We start from the raw sequence: 16,605 nt of genomic DNA, 5'->3' as shown, positions 1-16,605 counted from the left end.
GGAGAGAAAAGAGGAAAGGTAGAGAAGGAAGGAGGGGGGTGGCTGCAGTAGGGCCAGAGGAAGAGCAGGCGAGTAGCGGGAGGGGCATGAGAGGAGGAGAGTGAGGACAGGATGTCCTGAGTTTTAGAAATGAAGTGAGAAGCCAGTGCCGTGCAGAGGGCCTGGGAAGGGACAGGAGAGGTCGAGACTGCAGCAGGATTGGCCAGTTCCTTGCAGATTTTAAAGAGTTCAGCCGAGTTGTTAGATGCCGCAGAGACGCGGGCTTGGACGTGGTCTCTCTTCTTGCTGCGGACAGAGAGCCGGTATTGCCTTTGCAGCAGGCGGCAGGCCAGTTTGTCAGAGGATGAACATGAAGCATGCCATTTCCTCTCTGCCACCCTGCACTTGCGTTTTAGGGTGACGAGGTCTGAGTCATACCAGGAGTTGCACTTGGCTTTGGGCTTCAGGCGGATCCTCATGACAGGGGCAAGGATATCAAGAGTATCAGATATAGCAGAGTGGAGCGTGGAGAGGGCTGTGTCAGGGTGGGAGTCAGCCGAGGTGGGTAGGAGGGGGGGAGAAGGTGGCGGCGAAAGCCTCAACTGACACGCGCTTCATGGGTCGGGTGACTGATAAGGTGGCAGTGTCGGAGGTGGCTTGGCCTGCGGGGTACGGAGGGTGAGGTGGGAGGAGAGGAGAAAGTGGTCACTCCAGGAGAGAGGAGTGGAGAGAGGGACAGAGAGGGGAAGGTCTGAAGGGATCAGAACATCGAGAGTGTGCCCTGCAGAGTGAGTCGGGCCAGAGGGGAGAATGGTGAGTGAGAAAGAGTCACAGAGGTTGTGAAAGAGTTCAGAGGGTGCACAGGAGGCATCCAGGTGGATGTTGAAGTCTCCAAGAAGGAGGAGTTGAGTGGTTGAGGCCAGGAGTGAGGAGGAGAGGTCCGCCCACTCAGAGAGCAAGGAAGAAACAGGTGGCCGATTGATAGTAGCCACAGTAAGGGAATGGCTAGGCGAGAGAGAGAGGTATTAGAAGTAGATGCAGAGACGGCGAGAACTCGCCTAAGGCAATATAAAAATGCCATCTTTATGGCAAAAAAAGATTTCCTCCAAGAAGAAATTAAGTCAGCAGACAATCAGTCTAAGGCTTTATTTGATGTAGTATCTAGGTTTAATAATTCCCAAGAACAGGCCAATAAGTTTAACAATTTTTTCGAACATAAAAATGTGGATATTCAGAAGAGTATCAATGAAGTACTGGAGGTAGAAGAATGGGGTGATGTGGGAGAAGAGAAATTAGAGACAGTAAAACTGGAAACTGGGGAGATCTTCAGTTTCCAGTCAATCGAACAGGAAACTATTCAGGCTCTAATACTTCAACTAAAACCGACTAAAGATCTAGCATTTCTTATGCCAGCCTGTACTGCTATCAGTCTGGCTTCCAATCTTATCCCTTTTATAACAACTTTCGTGAAGTAATCACTTACAGAAGGCTATGTTCCTTGGGCACTCAAGAGCGCACTGGTAAACCCCTTACTGAAAAAACATAATCTAGATCCTATGGTACTTAAAAACTATCGCCCGGTAGCCAACTTATGCTGGCCCACTAAAATTCAGGAGAAAATAGTCTGCAATCAATTTCAACAGTTTGTTGACAGTAAAGACATCCTGGACGAACATCAATCAGGATTTCGGCCTAACCATGGGACAGTGGGCTTTGTTAGCAGTCCAGGATGTCCTACTGGAAGCTGCAGATAGGGGAAGTAACTAAATATTGTTGATGCTCGACCTATCTGCAGCATTTGATACAATCAACCACAAGACTGTCCTTCAACGGATCAAAAAAATCGGGAGAGCTGACAAAGTGGTGGTAAACTGGTTCGACTCCTTTTTACAGGACAGAACACAGCGGGTAACACTGGGAGCATTTCTCTCAAAATTAATACAACTGAGGTGCAGAGTCCCACAGGGGTCAGCACTCTCTCCTCTGATCTTTAATTTATATATTCGACCACTATTTGATATCTTGAGGAGGCACGGCCTACGATTTCACTCATATGCGGACGATACACAGATTTATGTGGAGACAGACAATCTGTCGGAGGCAATTGAGATGATAGACTGCTGTATGCAAGATATAAAAAAGTGGATGGCCTCCAAACAACTACAACTTAATGCTGGCAAAACAGAAATAATTCTATTTAGATCAGAGAAGAAAAATAGAGAGGAAGACACAAACTGTACCCCACAAATCTTGGGAGTGAGTATTCCGTTCTCAAGGAAAGTGAAAAATCTTCGGTGCACCTGGCAAGAAAATCTGGAGAGTGAAGCCCAGGTAGGGGCAAAAGTAAAAGCAGTATATTACTCCTTGCGGTTGCTCAGAAATGTGCTCCCTTTCTTAACATCGCAAGACCTTCCAGTAGTGGTGGGAGTTCTGGTTAACTCCCATCTTGACTACTGTAATAGTCTGCTGGCAGGGATCCCGAGGAAACAAATGCTAAGACTGCAGAGGGCCCAGAATGCGGCCGTTAGGTTAACGGCCCATCTGGGTAAAAGAGATCATGTGTCCACAGCCAGGAAAATGCTGCACTGGGTCATGGTGGAATATCGTATCAAATTTAAGGTGGCATGCCTGGTGTACAAGTGCTATCACAAACTTGCACCCCGATATTTGAACACCAGAATTCGACACTATTACCCAGCCAGAGCCTCCGTTCAGAAGATAAACTTCTGTTATGTGTCCCGAGGACAAAACGCGCCTCAAAAGGTGACAGAAGGTTCTCTGTATTTGGGCCTAAGCTTTGGAACCAGCTGCCCTCCAGCATCCGCTCATGCACCACTCTGGCAAGATTTAGAAAGGAACTGAAAACGTTCCTATTTAAATGACCCTACTCCCTTAGGGTCTTGCTACTTCAGACTTGCACAGTGATATGTTCAATCCTTTAGTTAACATCTGCGCCCGAATGCAGCTATCTGCCTTGGGCACTCAAGAAATGATTCAAATTCAAATTCAAATGCAGACGAGGCATTCGAAAGAGGAGTAGGCCTGGGTAGGAATGACAGAGGCAGGAATCCACTCAGGGAAGATAAGGGCTACGCCCCCACCAGATCGGTTGTGCCTGGGCGCGGAGAGGATCTTGTAGCCATCAGGTAGGAGCGTGTCAAAGCTGGTGGCAGAGCTGGCCGTAAACCATGTCTCAGTGAGACCGAGGACATCGAGGTCAAGTTCTTCAAGAAGGCGGTAGATATCAGAGGAGTGTTTGACAGCGGAGCGGGAGTTAAGAGTGGCAATGTGGAGAAGGTTGCCCTCTTTGAAGGACTTCCGGGGAGGGGTACAGATCAGAGGTATGCCCTGCAGAAGTGTAGAAAGCGCCCGAGAGGGGGCAGAGAGGGAGTGGGAAGGCAAGGTAGCCAAGGAAAGGTGGGAGGGGACAGCAGGAGAAGAAAGGAATTTGATGAGGCGCGGAAAGCGCCTATCAAAGAGATGAAGGTTGGCCTGAGGGCCTTGGACCAAGATGGTCCCATTAGAGTAGACATTAATGATGACCTTAGAGGATAGGAAGGAGGCCAGGAAGGCATCCCAACGGGTACAACCATTAATGGGAGAAGAGGAGAAAGGAGAGAGAACCGAGACCATATGCGGGGTCCATAGATCTGGAGAATGAACGACAAAGAGGATGTCGGTGAGAGTTTCCTTGGAGGAGGCACTGATGTCGGTGTCAGTGATAGGGAGGCCTGGGTTGGAGACCAGGATGTCCATGGCTCTACTGGGAGCAAAGTCCTGGACTGGGATTTACTGGAGGTACTTGAGTCTTGTTTGGAACTTTATGGGGACTGTTCAAGTGGTTTGTGAGGCAGGACAGCTCTCAGACAGAGGCTGGGCTCTTATGGGAGTTAATCTGCATATCCAGCCTTTGTATAATCTTCTCAACCTGGGCTGCAGTTACCTTGTCCTGCCGTTAGAGGGCAGCCTAAAGATTTTAGATCACAACAGGGGTGCAGAATCTGCTTAAAAGTCTAGCATTTCCAGGTCTACTTTGGGCCTCGTGGCACCATTTTCAGGAGCGGGTGCCAATACAATTGTATTGTGGTGTTTGGCAAGGTGCAGCTTTGGGTAGGTCGCTGCTTTTAGTAATGGATATAAGCCACAACACAAGGCCCTTCTTAAAAAATGAGCCGTAGAGGTAGAGCCTTGAAGAACTTTGTCCAGAATCAAAAATGTACAGTGATTAGAGTTGTATAGAAAAGCGCGCGTGGGTTTAGAGGAAACTATTGCATCATCTAATTTCATAAGTAAAATTTAGTCCCATGAGTGCAGAAGAACAACTTTAATGATTCAATTCATTGTGCTCCCCTTAATGGCGGAACGAGTTGGTTGAGTTTCGACAAAATGTGTGCTTGCGGCAAAGAAGTGGATATCTTGACATTTTGTATTCATTTGTACGTTTTAAAATAGATTTTAGAAGGCGATGGCTTACGCCACATTTTATTGAAAATAATACCAAGATATGTATGGATGCCATGTCCTTGTTTAGGAATTATAACAAAGATTTTATGTGTGATGTTTTTGTAAGAGCAGCTTTTAGAAAAATCTCTAGAGCATTCTGAGGTTTTTTATATCGATTTTGATTATTTAGTCAATGTGTGCGGTTTATGATTTGTGTTAATGGATACTTTCCATGTGATAGTGTACACCTACCTTGCATTTCCCGGTCTACTCTGGGCCTCATGGCATCAGTTTCATAAACTAAGTGCCGCTACTCGACCTTTTAACTTTATTTTGGTGTTTGGGGAGTGACACCTGCCTCCTTATGGAAGATTCAAGGCACTCGGACATTACACATGTATGCAAAATGACCTAAAGATTTGTCAAATAATGTAACGCGGCATAACATGCAGTGAACTGGAATGCAATCTGAGGGGTGGTTGTGAAATAATGCACAGCAGGCTACAAGGACAACACACATATAACAACCATGTTTCATTTGTATGTATTCATTGTGTACCCAATGATGTTCATTATTAATTATTTAGCCTCTAAATCTTCTCTTTCAATCCTTGACGGCAAGCTACAACAACAACTATTAGAATGTTTAATGCATGTCGTTGACCTGACAATGTGGGTTGCAAACAAGGGGAGACAGGATGACAGGTCTGGCGTCTGGGTGAGGAGGAGTGATACCGCAAGGTTGTCTCGTGATGTGGGGATCAGGGAGGCAGAATGCCAGGCAGTGGTTTGAGTTGTGTGGATAAGTACACTAGGTGTTGATTTTGTGTTTGCAGGGTGGGAGGCAGGTTGCAGTTACTGGTTTTCTATTGAGGGGCATCGGGAGGTAGAACACCAAGGCATAAAATAAGCAGTGTTGCATAACAATTTGCTTTGCAATTCTGTAGGTTTGCTAATTAAATTGCCAAGTGAGTAGCACAACTAGCTATTAAAATAAAACCGCAGCTCACCTTGCATTCTTTTCTTGCCCTCGGGGCTCTCTCTGCCCTCTTTTCTCTCTTCACTGAAAGATCAAAGGGGCTAACAGACAGAGTGTAGCAGTAATCCTCTCCTCCACTCTTAAAAGTGCCAAAGGCCCGTATTGGAGTGCTTGGCAAGAAACATTCTTTTTCAAATAAATGCAAACCAGAAGTAATCGGGATAATACTTTTATTGAGCTATGTCCTATTTGACAAAGACCATTACGTGTTATCTATATTTTTTAAAAGACAGTCCTGCAATTCCATTCCTAAAAAAAGTAAGTTGTTACATAATGCAGAATGACAGTATTGCCACAATAAAACACTGCTTCTTCTGTTTTTCAGTAAAGTTTAGGTTAGTGTATGTAAATACCATAGTGTCAACTCCATTTCATTTTGTTGGGGAAGGTGCATCATATCGACAAGTGAACACTTTTGAAAAGGTGCACGATCACTAGGCCGAATGATTTTGATGGCAATCCTATTTCTGGGACCTGCTAGTTGCATTCATCTGTGAAAAAGATGCTCAACCCATGAGCTGATCCCAAACACCTTGACATTCTATCTCATCGCCCTGTTGCTTTATACCAGCTAACCTGAAAGGGAGATGGCCGCAAACTCCAATATTCCACCTAGTTTGCCCAGTTCTCTGCCTGCGGTGCCTCCACTGTGCTTAGTCTCTTACTTTCTTTCCTCTTGCATAATGAAAACACAAAGCTAACTAGACGTTTATGCAAAGTAGTGATCAATAGTTCCATCCAGACTGTACATCTCCAGATCTACTGCAACACCATAATTAGCCTCCGGAGATCGCTTTGCTCTACACTATATGTTACCACCTGCGGGGGAGCTGGCCCATCCGAAGGCTGGGAACACAAGCAGAACGTGCAAGTAGCCGCCCACATTTCATGCTGGGCAGCTGCACCGCTGCCCAGGCTTCACCATGTCCATGGAGGTGCAGGACAAGTCTCCACGGGAGTGCCACTTTTGTGGGTGTGTCGGGCTGGAATGCTGTGCTTGGGTCTGCCTGACTCGGGTATAAGGACCTTTAGCGGCCTGCCCTCCCCCAAAACTGGTATTTGACGCAACACTGAAAACAGTTTCTATCAATGACAGGTAAGGGCCATCTTGTCCACCTGAAGTTGGCAATTACCCTGCCTGCCGCAAAGCCATACTATGTCCTTAGTCTCAGGCTATGACTTTCCTTTAACATTGTGAACTTTTTGATTTATGAAACTTCCGAACTTCTCCTTGCAGAGCAAATGATGGGCCTTTTTGAGCCTTTTATCATATCTATTTATTTGTGCACATTCGTGCAGCTCGCCGTTACATTTTACAGACACTCATCTCACTAATGTCTTCAGCTGTACATAAACATGCTGAATTTTTGGTCATTTTATGTCTTGGGTACAAACAACCTCTGGTGACATTACAATTATAAGTACACAAATTGCTAATCAAATACGTTTGCTAATCGAGAAAATTTAAATGAGCAAACTCTGCTAATCAATTTTTGAAAATGAATGTATGCCTTGGGACAAAGATATGAGTTTGTAATAGGGGTAGGGAGGCAGGTCGCACGTATTGGTTCTGTGTTGAGGGGTGTAGGAAGGTGCAACACCAGGTATGAATTTATTATAGATGTGGCGAGGGTGGAAACCGAATAGTTTTGGGTTGATTTGATTGAATTATTTGTATTGTACTGGTAACACCAAACAACTGAACAAATAAAAACGCATCTAGGTGCACACGTGTTGAAACAGCAAACAATCATGGATCAGTTAAGAAGGCGAGCATTAAGTTTATTCCTATAATTTGCCGAGGTCTGCCTCAGCCGTGCAATTAGGCAGGGGAGAAACCAGGGAATGTTCTACTGAAGAATGCAAGGTCCTCGGAGGAACATGTGGGAGTATCTGGCTAGAGAGATAATCCAGAGCAAGGCCATGAAGACATCTGTCTATGAAGCCACAGAACTTAAACTCAATCCCCTTATGACGCCTATCAATGGGTAACAAATGCAGTCCTGGGAAAGATCCCAAATAGAGTAAGATCTTCTCAGACCGTAGATAAGCCACGCAGCTGAATATGAAACCATTCCAGGTCAATGCAGTTGAGAGGAGGGAAAGCCTGCATGGATCACATTGGACTGTTCCAACCTGGAAGTGATCAAAGATCCCACCACAATCTGAAGTTGTTCCCTTAGGAGTAAGCGGCAGAAATGGTTTCATTCAACAGAGAGTGACAAATGGGGATTTCTAAACAGCACCTTTTTGCACATTAAGGCACAAATCGACTTGACAAAAGATCCCCAAGTTCCTAACTTTTTTGCCTAAAATAGCTGGATGGCCTACTAGGTAAGGATATGGTGGGAGAGCTCCACAGTTGTTTAACATGTAACTTAGTCCAAACAGGATCACGTTGGTTTTTTCACAAATTTGGCTTCAGCACTGTGTCCACTATCCACTCATGTACAAGACCCAGACCAACAGATAATGCAAAAAAAAATCCTTCAAGGGGCGATCAACCCGCAGAAAGATCCACCTATTGGCGATACTAAACCCGCAAGCAGACCAGCAACTTAAAACAAGGACGCAGATAAACACTAAAAAGGAGTGGTGACGACAGGGAAAATGGCAGCACTCCATGTACACCCGGTAGAGGTGAGGACTGGAAAGAGCATGATTGCATTCAGCAAGAACTGAACTAAACCAATCCAAAGCCTGACAGTTTACCCCAGCCAACAGAGAGCTGGTCCACTCGGAGAGCGTGCTTCTTAATTTCAAATGATGTGGAAAGATCTAAAAGTATGAGATTAGGGGGCTGTTTCTATCCGATGGATTCTAGTGTGGTCCACACGATTCTAAATTTACCTGAGAACCACTGTTTGCAAAACTTTGGCGATCCAAAGAAGCCCTGCAACAGGGCAGGGTTTGTTACAACAGCTGGATCTAAACCAGGCTTTTCAAGGAGGGGAGTCAGGACAGATAGTTTGTGTTCAGCCTGCACCAGCCAGAATAAAAGGAGAAATCAATACATGTGGACACCCCGGAGCAGCGCCCCAGCATTTTCTCCTTCAGGGAAGAACGGGGAGGAATCCGTTTGTTTATTTGTTTAGCGCGCTAAACCCTGAGGTATCTAACTTAGTTTCAGTGCTTCTGGTTACAAAAAAGGAAGCGTACCGTGTGAATTACAACATTACAAGGGGTACAGAGGTGATATATCAGGTAGAGTGCAAAAAGAGAAGTACAAGGTAATTACATTCATTGAATCTGCACCCGTCGTACTGGCTACAGCAGCACACAGAAGCCAATGTCATTTCAAAGGCAAATGGCAAATACATGGTGACTACCCCAAGTTGCAGGGCGGCAGCAGCATGCAAATGCAGAAAGTCCAGCAATAGGCAAGTACATGGTGCCTACCCCATGTTGCAGGGCGGAAGCAGCACACAAACGCAGTAAGTCCAGCAAAGGCAAATACATGGTGCCTACCCCAAGTTGCAGGATGGCAGCAGCATGCAAATGCAGAAAGTCCAGCAATAGGCAAGTACATGGTGCCTACCCCATGTTGCAGGGCGGCAGCAGCATGCAAATGCAGTAAGTCCAGTAATAGGCAAATACATGGTGCCTACCCCAAGTTGCAGGGTGGCAGCAGCATGCAAATGCAGTAAGTCCGGCAATAGGCAAGTACATGGTGCCTACCGCAAGTTGCAGGGTGGGATCAGCATGCAAACGCAGAAAGTCCTCCAATAGGCAACTACATGGTGCCTACCCCAAGTTACAGGGTAAAGACAACAAGGAGATGCAAAACTCAAGCATAGAGTAGAGGGCTAGGTGGGGCGGGATGAGGCAGGGTAGGGGGCACCCAACATCACAAGTGACCAGGGGAAGAGGGTGCGGGACACACAGCATCAATGACATTGAAAGTGAGGTGAAGTGTGGACAACAGGGGCCACATCACTTCTGAGGTAGCCTCAGAAACAAATTAAAGGAGAGGTCCTGAGGATGGAACAGAGCAGGGCATTGTGGGAAGGTGTGAGCAAGATCCTTCTTGATTTCTTTCTGAATAAGTGTGATCTAAATGCCAAAGAACAGGCGCAGGGCCCCACAACCCCTTGGTAGATAGAATTAGGTCACCCTTAGTCTAGGTGGGAGCTAAGAAATCTTGGATTACCTGAAACAATGCTTTTGTGACGCTGGTGGCGTATTCATTTTTTTCATGGAAAATGTGTTTTAGCCATGAAGAAAGCCTTTGTATAGGTCTTTGGAGACTCCTGCAATAGGAACAGAGCCAACCAGTCCCCTAAATTCCTCCATTTGGTATTGAGGAGTCAAAGAGACTGAATCACAATTTCTCGTGGTAGGAAGAAAGAGAATACTCACTACATCGTTTCCTTACGTGAACTTTTATTCCTCTTCAACTGCGCAGCCAACAAAACGTTTTGAAGTGAATGAATAATTCTGCGGAGGGAAATAATAATCACTGGGGTACTTTTCTTCCCCGGGTTCTCTGTAGACTCACTTCTCCATTAAGCGGCCCACTGACGCGGACTTCAGACCTGTCCTTGGCTCCTCGTAGGGAGAAACGTGTGGCCTTGTTCTTTTATCAGTTCCCCACGAGCCTCATTCCTCCCCAGGGTGGGACGGAAGATAAGTGGTGCCTCTGCGCTGTTACTGCAAGCTTTACGGACTTCCAGAGTTAGGAGCTCTCATTCGTGGTATTTCTCTCATTGAAACAGTCCCTTATAATGTTTATGTATGAATATAAAGAAAGGAGTCAGCACCGTTCATGGCCAGGGTTAATATTAATGTGGAATTATTCTTTAGGTCAATTTCACAAGGATTACCTCGAGACCGCTTCCCTCCAGCACAGCGGTGACTGCACCGATTTATTTTCTCACTGCCTGCGAGCCGCAACTCTATCTGCGCATGTGTCAGTTTCACTCTGTGTGACTCGAAACACTTTCTCACGGCGCGAAAAAGAGTCTCTCAGCTTCTTTGCTGCTGCGGCGGTCGTGTTTGAAATGACCCGTTCTCTCTCTTCACCTCAGTCCAGGCTGTGAACGCGAGCCTCGACAGTTTCACCCCGGTCTCCAGTGACAACGTAGATAAACAATTTCTTCAGCCGCGTCCCTCTGACGGCGGCACAGCTGGAGGCAGTCACTTCTCCCTCATCAGCCCAACGTGGCTGGAACCACGAAAACAAACTTCTTTTTCACACACAGTCCTCTTCATGTGACGTGAGCCTCAGTATACCCATTCATACCCGACTTCCCCCTCTAAACAAGCTCCCGGTCACCAAATACAAAAAAGACATTACAGGAAAGCACATTAGAATCGAGTTGCTCTTCCTGATTCGTGGCAGCCTCCATCCTTCTTCCCCATTGTCCCTCCTTCTGCAGTCATCCTCGCACCCCTTCCCTGCTGTGATGCCCTGTGTTACCACCTTTTCCCTCAGGGATCACCTTCTCGTTGTTAACCCCTTCACAGTCTATTACAGAGCCACGTGTTCAGAGATGAACCACGTGAAGCAATTGAATTTGAATTAAGACAGGAATCTTAAAATGGGGCTGCCTTGAATGTGGCTACAGCCCAAACTGTTTGCAAACTGTTCAAATCGTTTGCAAAGCCCTCGCAGGACAAGGCTGCGGTGTTGTGTGACGCGTGTGCACAGGAGATGCTGCCCGTCGGCATGTAATACATTGTGCCTATGTCCACGCATCTAAACCTTTAAAAACAGAGGATCGGACCCTCTGCAGCAAAGTCCTTGCAGGACAAGGCTGCAGTGTTGTGCGACGCAGGCATCAGAACGCATATTGTGAGCATGCAGTGCAGCCATCGACCAGCAGGGACCGCAAGGTAAGACAGCTGTGGGCAGGGGATGCAGCCATTACTACGTCCTACTAAACGGCCCTACCTCACGCTTACCTCCATTTCAATGCATATTTCACCCTGCATTGTTTCTACACATTCTTTAGGCTATCCCGCTCCTGGATATTCATAACTTTGTTTTCTGCTGATCTTGCAAGCTGTTTCTCTGTTGCATCTGCCGCATTTTCTCCAAATTTAGGAGTTTGTTTAGGCCTCAATCACTGATGCTTTGCATTCCTCTGCTGTCATGCTTTTTTCCCACCATGTGAATGTATTGGCCTCTATCACTCTGCCTTGCATTTCTTATGCTGTGATCACTATTGGTGCCCTCCAGGCAGTTTCTTCTCTAGGTTGAGCTGAGCCTGGTTGGCTCCCATCGCATTCTCCATGCACTGCCTGTTACTGCCTGTGCTGCTTGTCTCCATCTGCGCTCTGCTGTTGCCTGTTGTCCCTCTGTTACCTGCCCACCCCTGTCCCAGATTCCCCTCCTTGTGCAGCCTGTGGGGCGTAGCTCTGTGCAGTGTTTCTGTCTCTTCTCCTCTATCGCTTCTCCTTCTCCTCCATCACACCCACTATGGTGCTCTCAATTTCCCCCATCTTCTCTAACTGCTTTTCTATCCTATCCTTCTCTTCTCACAATGTCTGAAAGTAATAAGCTCAAGGAGGACACCTGGTCTCCAATCCAGGCCTTCCCATTGCTGACACCTATGTCAGTGCCTCTTCCAGACAAACGCTCACTGACATCCTCTTTGTCGTTCCTTCGTATGAACCCTTCATATGGTTGCACTTCTATTTCCTTCTTCCTCTTCTCCCATTAATGGTGGCACCCAGAGAGAGATCCTCATGGCCCCCTTTCAGTCTTCCAGAGTCATCATTAATGTACATCTAAATGGCACTGTCATGGTCCAAGGCCCTCAGCCCACTCTTCTACTATTTGATAGGCGCCTGCCCCGCCTCATGAACTTCCTTCCTTCCTTCTCCCGCTATTCCTTCTACCTACTCTGCCTCCTCCTCCTTCTATCGCTCTGGCTCCCTTGCCATCCACTACATCTCTGGCTCTTCTGCCACCTCTGTCATCCTCCTCCTCTCAGGCCCCCTTGCCATCCACTAACTCTCTGGCTCCTTTGCCACCTCCTCCTCCCACCTCTGTAGCTCCTCTACCACTTCCATTGGGGACGGCCTATCCCTTTCCGACCTTCACCTCTCCAGCTTTAACACTTTGGATATCCTTGCCCCTGTTATGAGGATCCGCTGGAAGCCCACCACAAAGTGCAACTCTTGGTGCGACTCTGAGCGGAAGTGGGGAGCTTCAGGTGCACCCGCTGACAAACTGGCCTGCCGCCTGCTTCAAATACAGACACTGCATCTTCTCTAAGAAGAGGGTCCACATTCACGTTTGCATCTCTGCAGTTTCAACTAACACGGCTAAACTTTTCCAAATCAGCAAGCAGCTGACCAATCCTGCTGCACTGACCAATCCTGCTGCAGTGGCCTCCTCCTCTACACCCACCCAGGCTCTGGCTTCTCATTTCACCATTAAAACCCAGGACATCCTGTCCACACTGCCCACCACTTCTGCTCTCTCGCCCCCACCCCTCTCAGGCCTGCCTTGCTACCCCCCTCTCCTTATCTCCCCGTTCTCTCCTGTAACACCTGAAGAGGTTTCCAGACAAGTCCATTTGATTAAAGTCTCAATAAAGCAGGAGAACCCCTGCTCCTCCAGGACAACAGTGGTTCTCTCTCTCCAGCCTTGGACGATTTCTGTAATCACTCCTTCGCCACTGGCACTTCCCCTCTCTTCTCAAGCACTCCCTTGTGCACCCCCTACTAAAAAAGCCTTCTGCCGACCCCTCCATTTCGGCAAACTATTGTCTGATCTCTATCACTCCTTCCCTGGGCAAACTCCTGGAGAAGTTGGCTATCTCCCAGCTATCCCTCCACACTGAATCTATTGGTTGTCTTCATGACCATCAGTCTGGCTTCAGAGCAGCCAGAGGCATGGAAACTGCACTCCTGAGCACCCGTGAAGATCTGCTCTCAAATCTCTACTCTAGATCTCCCTCTGTCCTCATTCTCCTCGATCTTTCCTCTGCTTTTGACATGGTCAACCACAACATCCTGATTACCTGTCTCTGTGAGACCCTTGGCAGCACCGATCAGGCTCTGGCTTGGCTGACCTCCTTCCTCCTGGATCGACCCTCCCAGGTCCAACTTGGTTCCTTTCTCTCCACCACTTCTCTATCTACATGTGATGTTCCCCAAGGCTATAGCCTCTCCCCCTGGCTCTTCAACATCTATCTTGCCCTTTGGCCTTACAGATCTCTACATCCACCTCTAACTTGTGACAGCTCTTTCAGGCTACCCTCGGCCACCTCCTCCTCGCTCATCCCTGACTGTCCATTTGCTATTCAGTCATGGGCGCCTCTAACGTTCTCTGCCTCAACGCCAGCAAGACTGAGATCCTTCTTATTGGAACCCCTGCTCCTGCCTTCCCTCTTTCACACTGGCTGCCCTCTTTGGGCACTCTACCATCACCTTCTGGTGAGGACAAAAGACATTGGAGTGATTTTCGACTTCACACTATCCTTCTATCCACACATCACGGACCTTGTCAAGAAGGCCCCCTCCCAGCTGTACCTCCTTAAATGTATTCTCCCTTTTCTCACCTTCCCCCAGATGCTCTGGTTTTTGCTAGGCTGGACTACTGCAACAGCCTCTTTCTCAGTTTGCCTACCTCTACACTTCGCCCTCTTCAACTCATCCAGAATAGAACTGCAAGACTTATCCTTGGCCTCAAGCCCAGGGACTGCATCTCTCCGGGCCTGAAATCCCTCCACTGGCTCCCACTGGCTGCAAGGATCAAATTTAAGACCATCCGAATTGTCCACAAGGCTTTTGGGGCAGTGGAGCTTACTACCTTAAACTCTCTCTTCCTAAGTACCTTTCTCCTAGAGCCCTTCGCTCGTCTACCCTAACTCTCTGTGGCTGGGTCGCTTTTCCAAGAAGAGATTGGGGTTAGAACTCTCTCCTCTGCAGATGCCTCCCTGTGGAATGGCATCCCCCCTCTTTCTGCCTTGAGCCAGACCTCCTTAAATTCTGAAAACTCAAGGCCTACCTTTTCTCCTCTTCTTTCCCTCTCCCTCTACCCTGATAACCTTCTTCCGCTCTTGGTCCGTCTGCTGACTGGCTGCCTGGTTGTCTTCTGAGTCTTTCAGGACACCAGCTCCCCTGCCCCTGACCAGTCCCCCTGCACTTGCCACCTGGGCCTACTTGCACTGCCTCCAGTGGTCACAGAGAATGATCATGAGCTGTAATAGTGTCAGAAAATGACACTGTCAGCCTTAGACAGATTGTCACCCCCAGTAAAATCCTCAAGAATCGAAGGATGGAGAAAACCAGGACCCCAGAAAGAAAGAAGGTGTGAGAATCTAACTAAAATAGAGGCCTGTGGGCCAGTGAGAGGTGGAGAGGCAGGACACCAGGTACGGGTTATAGATCTCCCAAATCTCCCAGGACATGCATGAGAATGTCAATAAGCCCAGTTTTATTTTAAAATGTTGGGAAGGACAAAACTACAAGTCCCAGCAATCAAATGGAAAAACAGGACTGGGTGAGCGTTTTGCACATGACAAAGTCAGTGTGTTGTGCTGTGTGGAGGCAGTTCGCCAGGGATGGGTTTTGGGTTTTGAGTTTTGGGGTTGGGGAGGAGGGACACTGGGTCTGGGTTTTGTGTTGCAGGTGGTGGTGGTGATGTTTTTTTGTGCTGTCCACATTTGTGTTGCAGGTGGTGGTGGTGATGTTTTTTTGTGCTGTCCACATGAAAGCAACACTGGAGACAACTCACCTCATCTGAACCCAGCTCAGTCATGTCTTCCCAGTGATAAGGTGGATTTCTCCCCAGTGATTCAGTGGATTTCGATTTCTCCCCAGTGATGATAAAGTGGATTTCTCACAAGTGATCTAGGATGCAGTTCTCCCCAGTGATCTTGGGTGGGTTTCTCCCCAGTGAGCTTGTCTGCAGTTCTCCCCAGTGATCCTGGGTGGGTTTCTCCCCAGTGAGCTTGTCTGCAGTTCTCCCCAGTGATCTAGGATGCAGTTCTCCCCTGTGATCTTGGGTGGGTTTCTCCCCAGTGAGCTTGTCTGCAGTTCTCCCCAGTGATCTTGGGTGGGTTTCTCCCCAGTGAGATTGTCTGCAGTTCTCCCCAGTGATCTTGGATTCTCTTCTCCCCAGAGAGCTTGGCTGCAGTTCTCCCCAGTGATCGTGGGTGCAGTTCTCCCCTGTGATCTTGGGTGCAGTTCTTCCACGTGATCTTGGATGGGTTTCTCCCCAGTGAGCCTGTCTGCAGTTCTCCCCAGTGATCTTGGATTCTCTTCTCCCCAGAGAGCTTGGCTGCAGTTTTCCCCAGTTATCTTGGGTGGATTTCTCCCCAGTGATCTTGGGTGCAGTTCTCCCCAGTGATCTTGGGTGGGTTTCTCCCCAGTGATCTAGGATGCAGTTTCCCCAGTGATCATGGGTGGTTTTCTCCCCAGTGATCTTGGATGCAGTTCTGCCCAGTGATCTTGAATGCAGATCTCCCCAGTGATCTTGGGTGGATTTCTCCCCAGCGATAGCAGTTCTCCTCGCTGTCTAAGATGCAGATCTTCCCCGTGATGTAAAAGTCAGAATCATGTCTTCCACTTGGAGTTCGTAAAGCGAGTGCGCATGCTCACTCACTGACACCGCCTCTACAATGCGCATGTGCTTTGGTTCGGTATTTTCTTCTGCGCATGCGCAGTCCTAGTATTTTTTCATGGGGCTGGGATTTCGGGCCACAAGCTTCGAGCCGTATCACGTGACTTCCTACAGCCAATGAGAGGCCGCACCGCAGGTGACGCGCCTTTATTGTCCTCAAGCACTTCGCGCGTGCCGCGGACAAATATTCAGAGCATGGTGAAAAACGGCCTAAGCAAAGACGCACGTTCAATATTACAGGAGCGGGGCAGTCGTTGCACCAATGCACTCCCCATCCCAAACTTCAAGAAGTCCCTCCAATCCGTGGGGGCTGCGTGAATGCCTGCGTCACGGTGTCCCTCCAATCCGTGGAGGCTGCGTGAGTGCCTGCGTCACGGTGTACTGGGCCTGCCAGCTCGGCACCCGCTCCACGCACGGCAACAGCAGCTCGCGCGCCTCATGAATCACGAGACCAGCAAACCTGTGCACGTGACAGCCTGAAGCCGCGTGCAGCCCCTCGAGCCTACCTCACTCTGGCCCCGCCCCACGCTCCAGTCTTGCTCATCAGTGTTGCCAGATCGGAAGG

At 48.2% G+C, this 16,605-nt stretch overlaps 1 protein-coding gene across 1 annotated transcript in view; it reads right to left on the bottom strand.

Moving 5' to 3' along the window:
* LOC138489505 (zinc finger protein 436-like) overlaps nt 1–16,311 on the bottom strand; it is a 160,090-nt gene extending 143,779 nt beyond the window's left edge. Inside the window, exon 1 of the mRNA XM_069617248.1 lies at nt 15,153–16,311. Coding sequence (XP_069473349.1) covers nt 15,153–15,176 — 24 coding nt within the window. The 5' untranslated portion in view covers nt 15,177–16,311. The remainder of the gene's footprint in view (nt 1–15,152) is intronic.
* Nucleotides 16,312–16,605: the final 294 nt, after the last annotated feature.

This window comes from Ambystoma mexicanum, chromosome 9, assembly GCF_040938575.1.
Source record: "Ambystoma mexicanum isolate Mex_15411 chromosome 9, UKY_AmexF1_1, whole genome shotgun sequence".
NCBI lineage: Eukaryota > Metazoa > Chordata > Amphibia > Caudata > Ambystomatidae > Ambystoma > Ambystoma mexicanum.
Note: the sequence above shows the minus strand (reverse complement) of the source record. Positions and strands in the feature narration are given on the sequence as shown.